This window comes from Engraulis encrasicolus, chromosome 13, assembly GCF_034702125.1.
Source record: "Engraulis encrasicolus isolate BLACKSEA-1 chromosome 13, IST_EnEncr_1.0, whole genome shotgun sequence".
Classification (NCBI taxonomy): domain Eukaryota; kingdom Metazoa; phylum Chordata; class Actinopteri; order Clupeiformes; family Engraulidae; genus Engraulis; species Engraulis encrasicolus.
In genome coordinates this window covers 49,898,197-49,905,696 of record NC_085869.1, presented here as the reverse complement: position 1 = coordinate 49,905,696, position 7,500 = coordinate 49,898,197, and the positions used below count along the sequence as shown (strand labels likewise).

Below are 7,500 nucleotides of genomic sequence, written 5' to 3'. Positions count from 1 at the left end.
CTTAGCTGGCATTTTCTTTCTCTCTATCCACCCCTGTGTCCACCTCTCCCTTTCAGTCACTCTCCCCTGTTTCTCTCCTTCTCTCTCTCTCTCTCTCTCCGTCTCTCTCTCCCTCAGCAGGCCATCCCTGAGAGCTGCTGTGATTATTCCAGCCTGTTGCCTTCTAAACAGGGACAGCCACAGCCAGAGCCGCGTCCGCATCTGCTCTCCTCCCACCCCCTCTTCCTCTCCTTTCTTCCACTCTTTTCTTCCATCTCTCTTTCTTTATTTCCTTTCTCTTCTCCAGCTTTTCTCTTGTTTCATGCCACTCATTCTCTTGCATCTCACCCACACGTCTCGTTTGCAATGCAAACGCTTCCACCACTTGTACCTTTTCATCTTTCATCTCTCGTCTGTGCGTGTGCGTTCGCGTTCGCGTGCGCGCGCACGGGTGTGTGTGTGTGTGTGTGTGTGTGTGTGTGTGTGTGTGTGTGTGTGTGTGTGTGTGTGTGTGTGTGTGTGTGTGTGTGTGTGTGTGTGTGTGTGTGTGCAATCACATGCACAAGCATGCTTTCTATAGTGTTTTAAAATAAAGGTTGAAATCAAAGCGCTGACTCATCACACAGTGGGATCTGCACACACAGACACACACACACAGACACAAAATCCCCTTCCTGCACATAAATGCATTTAAGTTGCCCGTGCACACGCACAGGCCCCAAATAGCGTTTCACCCTTCATGCACGCTTACGCACACAAAGCTGACAAAGCAAAGCATCCTTCTGCGACCTCGCAGCCAAATTGAGCCTGACTTCCGTCACCGGCTCACCCCTGGAGAGAGGACGCGCTGGGATTGAACACATTGATAAACACACGCCAGGCAGGGGCTGTCAACCATGCACAGGTAGAGCTCCCCCCATCCTCCCCATCCTCCTCTCCTCTCCTCTCCTCTCCTCTCAGTCTCCCTCCATTTCCATATTACTGTCTCCTGCGTCTGTCTTTCCTCCTCCTCCTTCTTTTCCTTCTTTGAATGTCTTCCTCTCATTTCCATAGCTTTCTCTCTTCCCACCATCTTCTCTCTTCCTTTCACATGCACGCAAGAACACACATTCACATTCACATTCTCTCCCTCTCTCTCTCTGTCCTCTTCCGGAGAGAGAGAGAGAATCAGACCAATAACAGGCCCCGGCGAATCATCCAGCTGATGCCAGTGATATGGAGCTCATGGCGCACAATGAAGGCAGTCGGTGAGCAATTCATAGACTTCACATTGAATCTGTGTCAAGGGCAGAGCTCATCATTGCACCAAAAGGAAGAGGAGAGCAAGGGAACAGCAGGAGCAAAGGCAGCACCAGCAACGGCAAGGGCCAGTAGAATCTCAGAACACAATCTCGCAATTCTTAGAACGCTCCAGTCAGTTGCCCTTTGTACAGTACATGTCAATGTCAGGACTTCTCTTTCATTGACTCCTCTGGATCTGAGGGTCAAACCTACCCCATCAGATGTGTCAATCTCAGGGCCAGAAAGCAATATAAAAAGCCTCAAATTTGATCCATAGCTCAGCTCTGAGGTGAGATCAGCTGCTTAGTGAGCTCAGCGAGTCAGCGGTGTTAGAAGTCGAGCGTAGCAAGGTTTTTTACTTTCTGATCCTTTGATTGACACCTCAGCTCTTACAATACAGATATTCCTTTGACAGTCAGAGTTGAAATGCATGTCTGTGGAATAGCTGATGCCATTCACAAAGCTATTCATACAAGTAATGTTTCCAAGAAACACCTACACCTTCTGAGACCTTAAGGGTATCATGGATCACTGGAAATGCCTGAATTCAATAGAGGATATTTAAGATGCCAGTGGGCCCTCTCAATTCACAATACGGCAGCTTCATTGTACAGTACAGTAGCAGGCAATGACAGTTAAGTCATACTTTTTAAGTCAAGTGAAAGCTGTAGCATACAAATCGCTCAAGGAGGCTTTTTTTCTAGACAATGCAACAATGCAGCTGGAACTGTGTTTCATTCCATTAAGGTGGCGTGAAACCTATGATTAAAACTGTGATTAAAACACTTAATCTCTATGGAAGATGATATGCCTCGGAAATTGCAATTAACCTGAGCTGTGGTTTCTCTTTTGGGTTCAATAATTTTAAAAAGTGTCTCATTGTGCTCTTGTTGCATGCTGATTCTTCTGATTCTGCTGTTTTTGTGTTTGTGTGTGCTCCATTCTCTGAGCAGAGACAGCAGCCCCAGGGCAGGTGGTACCCCTCACCATGTCTAGTCAAGCACTGCTGCAGGCCAGGGGGATGTCTGGAGGCCATGTCATGTCCTTCACTGTGGTAAGCAGAGAGGTTGTAAAGGTGTGTAACCCACTGTTGGGTGGAAATGCCAGGGGGCTGTGTTTGACCCACTGTTGGGTCGATGCTATGGGGTCTCTTAGAGGCTGTGTTTGACCCACTGTTGGGTCGATGCCATGGGGCCTGTGTTAGAGGCTGTATTTGACCCACTGGTGGGTGGGGATGCGGGAAGACTGTTTTATCCTTTCACTATGATGAAACACACTATGGAATGGCAGCAGTGAAAGAGTATAAGAGGTTGTTGGTTAGGGTTTGGAGCAGAGTTTCAACTTTGTAATATTATACCATTAGTGTTGTAATTACATATGTACTTCTATTTGTATACAACTCTGGTTGGAAGGCTTCAAGGCGCTGTGTCTGATCTGCTGTTGGGAGGGTATGAGACTGCTGGAGGCTGAATTTGGACTGACTGCAGAGTGTGGGTGCTGTGAGGCCGCAAGTGGCTCAGAGTCAGAGCGATTGACCATGGCTGGATAGGCCATAAAGCATACAGGGCATTTGCCCGGTGGACTGTTGATGATTTTGGCCTGGACCTCACTGTAGTGGTATCAATCCTCAAGTCGGTACAGCTGACCTATCCAAGACAGATTTAAATGTTCATTTTGGTTCTGCTTGGTGGTCAAAATAACTTGCAATAGATGACTAAAAATGTTGTCACAGGCTTCATTGTATCTCTCAATACCTGGCTGACTGGTCTTAGTTTAAAAGGCATGGCCTGATATTCTGTCCCAGTTCAGCCCTGTGTTTGACCCACTGTTAGGTGGGCATAGCCTGGGGCTTTTGAAAAGCTGTGAGCGTGCATGACTCCACTGTTGGCTGAGGAGGCCAGGAGACTCTTAGAGGCTGTACTGGGCCCACTGTTGGGCGGGGATGTTGAGAGACTGTGAGTGGATGAGAGTGTTTGACCTACTGTTGCAGTGGGATGTCTAGAGGCTGTTATCTTTCACTGTGGTAACCTCACACTATGGGCTGCCAGCTGAAAAGCTGTAATACCAGAGATATTCTATAGAGATATGCCAACATAATAGGTTTCTATGGGCACCTAACATGACCAGGTTCCGGTCTGCCTAAAGGGGCGTGTCATAATGCTCCTACAATGAATAGAACAGTCCTTAGGTCTGCCTAGGTCTGCCTAAGGGGGGCCATAATAGAACCAGGAAACAATGGGCCAATGGAACCTCTCTCTCTCTACTCTCTCTGGTAATACTGTTTTCAGGCCGACCAGAATGGTGCCAGTGCCCGTGTCCGCACCAGTAACGTTCAGCACTAAAGTGATTAACTGCAAACCACCCACATTCATACCGTGTTCTGAACTTTTCCACATGTGACTATGTGCTACCCGGATGAACCTGCTAACGTCCACACCCACGCTGTCATCACGGTTCACGGAGAAAAGCAAAATATTTTTCAGTTTGCATTGCAAACCAACTTTCCAGTTTGCAAACGCCAAGATCTGCAGCGTGAACACGGCATCCGTTTCGTTATTAGGTGCGGGAACGTGCACCCATTAGACTGTGTGACTCACTGCTGGGTGCATATACCAGGGGGCTGTTAGAGGCTGTGTTTGACCCACTGCTGGGTGGGAGGAGAGGAGGTGAGTGTTGAAGGAGGATGTTGGGAAGCCGTCTTATCCTTCAGTGTGGCTGTTGGGTTGGGATATATTAGGTGGCTCCCGAGGCTTAGATGGTTTGACCACTAATGGGTGGGATTTCTGGAGGGTAGGAGAGGCTTAGAGTGTTTTACCCACTGTTGGGTGAGTTGTTGGAAGGCTGTGAATAGATGGCCCACTGTTGGGTTGGGATGTCAGGAGGGCATGTGAGGGTAAGAGAGGCTGTGATTAGCTCAGTGTGGGAGAGTTTCTTCTTTACTAATCTTACTTCATGTCCTCAATACTTTCATATTATTGTTCTTTGTGAGCGACACAGTGGCAACAATTGACACACACAGCCATGCCCATCAGGCAAATTTCAATCAAACTTTGAATTTGAGTTTCAAACTCACTGTTGTGTGGGGTATGACGAACATCTGGCTAAGGGGATCTTGACCACCTTGCTGCTGAGGCCGACGAAGAGCATGCGCTCGCCGTGGAGGATCTGCAGGCTCAGGATGGGCTCGCGCTGGCCTCCCCGCCGCCCCAGCTGCATCTCCTCCAGGTAGCAGCCCTGCAGACTCTTCTTAGTAGTAGCCAGGGCCTTCAGGATGGTGCCATACTCTGTAGAGGACAGGTGCAGAAATACATTACAGTATTATTATCTTATTAATTAAATGACATGTTTACCGGTGAAGAAATTCATTACATGATTATTACTTATTAATTAAATGACATGTTTAGCCTTTTCTTAGTAGTGGCCAGGGCATTCAGGATGCTACGGAGGACAGGTAGACAGTGTGCTTGTATTTACAGGCACATTAGATACATTTGCATTCTTCTTGGTGGCTGGCCATACTTTATACAGTAGATCACAGAGTTAAAAACCCTGACAAAAGATTAAAGACAATATGGCACTGTAATTCATTATACAGTGCCTAAACACTGGATAAAACAAGTTAATGGACTGGCATTGCCAAGATAGCGCACAAATATGTATAAAAAGCAACACAACAAAATACACTTCAACTTGTGCCATGGGACCTACTGTACCTACCAGTGCCAATGTAGACCACGTGGTGTAGCGTGTCCTGGCCCTGCACGATGTCCACCACCAGCTTGGAGAAGCGCACGTCGTCCTGCCAGACCAGGGGGTCTACAGAGACTGGCTGCACCACGTCGTTCATCAGGAAGAGGCGCTGGGCGTCCTGAAGGCTGCGCTCCGTCAGTCCCTCGTTAGGACCATCATCCTCAATAGTGCCACACTGAAAAAACACAACATACATGATACATGTATATTACATTACATTACAATATTACATGTAAGTCCGGCAGGCTGCACTCCGTCATTAAGGCAGTCATCCACAATGGTGCCACACTGAAATCACGTATTGTATATTACATTACATGTTATTGCACCAGTTAAACCACTGTACCTAATAAGATACACCATAACAGTGACCCCTTGCTTGCCGCAAGTCTTAAAATATGCACCGCGAGCAACCGATCACAAGTTTGCTTTAAAAGCAGTTGACCAACATGTAAAATACTGGCGGAATCATCCAGGGGGCAGAGAGAGAGAGCGAGAGACAGAAAGAGAGAGAATTCTGTCCTACACTGGATTGAACATAGGCATTTTCCAGCGGGAAATCTTTCAAATCAATGGTGCCACACTGAAACAATGCAGCACAGATTACATTTAGGAGATGCTTTTACTCAGAAATGGAAATGCAAATGGACACCCCATTGGGATTGTGTTAAACTGCATTACAGTAGAGGAGGCGGGTCATTACACTTAATAGACGCTTATCCAACGTTATTTCAAAGAGGACATAATCAGCGACATACAATCAGTAAATGTAAGAGGTTTGTACTTGGATTTTAAAATAGTTGTGGGCTCGACCCATGCTGCATTCCTACCCCAACAAGTTAAGGTAAGAAGGGCCATATTTGTCCATATAACAAAATAACTATTAGTATTTAATTTCTACAGTACATTTAAAATACAGGAACTGACATGAAGCAATTCAAAAATGACCAATAAATACACATAGGGTGGATCCCCAGTTGCACCTATGTACCAAACGATGTTTTCGAAATTCAAAGGGCTTAAACAGACAGCTAAAGCTGTTGTGAATGGGAAGCATGTCGTACGCTCTAAACACAGTCATACACATATAAATGTGGCACCTACAACCCTATTTGCCTATAATTATTTATAGAGCACCCTGGTGCCTGTGTGGGAGAGCCGTGCCTTATCATACGCTGACAACGGAACTCCCCTTTATTGTTCTCGGCGCTAATTCACTAATCTGCACCACCCAGACGGCGTTTCATATTGCAGAGGTAAAGCCATCACTGTAGGTGGTGTGTGCGTGTGTGTGTGTGTGTGTGTGTGTGTGTGTGTGTGTGTGTGTGTGTGTGTGTGTGTGTGTGTGTGTGTGTGTGTGTGTGTGTGTGTGTGTGTGTGTGTGTGTGTGTGTGTGTACAGTGGCTCTGCACACGGCACAGAGCATGGAAAAGACAGATACTACATAAAGTAAATTTCACAGGGCATGAATGAAAGCCCATCTCCCCCCCTGCTGTGAAGCAATATAACACAATCCCACTGTGTTATCATCCTCGGCTCAAAGAAGCTAATTCCTTTATGCTCTAATCCTAGAGTAATACTTTCTATTCGCAATCATTCTGCTCAAATCATCTTGTGATGTGACAAATTGACTAGAGAGAAGGGGGATAGGGACACGGGGGAGAGAAAGAGAAAGAGAAAGAGAGAGGGAGAGGGAGAGAATGCTAAAGACAGAGAGACAGAGAGAAAAAAAACAGACAGGACTGAAAGAGAAAGATTTTCATTTTTCATTTCTCACTGAGCGAATGGAAGAGACTTCAGCGAATGTTTTGTCACTGACATTTAAAAGAGAAAAAGAGTGTGAAGGTTAGAGAGAGAGAGAGAGAGAGAGAGAGATAGAGAGAGAGAGAGAGAGAGAGAGAGAATCCCCAGGTGAGCAGGCTCTCAAGTTGGGGTTGGGGTTCAGTGCATGGAGAGAGAGAGAGAGAGAGAGAGAGAGAGAGAGAGAGAGAGAGAGAGAGAGAGAGAGAGAGAGAGAGAGAGAGAGAGAGAGAGAGAGAGAGAGAAAGACATACAGTATACAGAGAGATGGAGAGAAAGTGTAAAAGCTGCAGTGCTGCCTCACCTGGAAGCTGGGGTTGGGGTTGGGCATGGGGAGCCAGGTGGAGCGGGGGTTCTCCTGGGAGCGGAACGGCCCGTTGAAGGCCCTGGTGATGGCACTCAGGTTGAACGCACAAACCGCAGAGGCAGCAATGCTATTCCTGTGCATGGAGCAAGCAAAAAATACACACACACACACACGTGCACGCGCACACACACACACGCACATGCACGCACGCACGCACGCGCACACACGCGCACGCACACACGCGCACGCACACGCACACCACACACGCGCACACACAGGAAAAAGAGAAGGAGAATAATTTGATGTGATCCACAAAAAACCCCACAGCTACTGTACATCTACTCACACATATACACACACAAACGAATAGACACACTCGCAGA

General features: G+C 47.0%; 1 protein-coding gene across 5 annotated transcripts in view; it reads right to left on the bottom strand.

Moving 5' to 3' along the window:
* sema5ba (sema domain, seven thrombospondin repeats (type 1 and type 1-like), transmembrane domain (TM) and short cytoplasmic domain, (semaphorin) 5Ba) overlaps positions 1–7,500 on the bottom strand; it is a 240,864-nt gene that overhangs the window by 58,522 nt on the left and 174,842 nt on the right. For all 5 annotated transcript variants that reach the window (XM_063214197.1, XM_063214201.1, XM_063214198.1 and 2 more), the window contains exons 11-13: positions 7,115–7,250; positions 4,978–5,185; positions 4,334–4,544 (exon numbers count right to left, since the gene is read on the bottom strand). In XM_063214197.1, the coding sequence (XP_063070267.1) occupies positions 4,334–4,544; positions 4,978–5,185; positions 7,115–7,250 (555 nt within the window). The remainder of the gene's footprint in view (positions 1–4,333; positions 4,545–4,977; positions 5,186–7,114; positions 7,251–7,500) is intronic.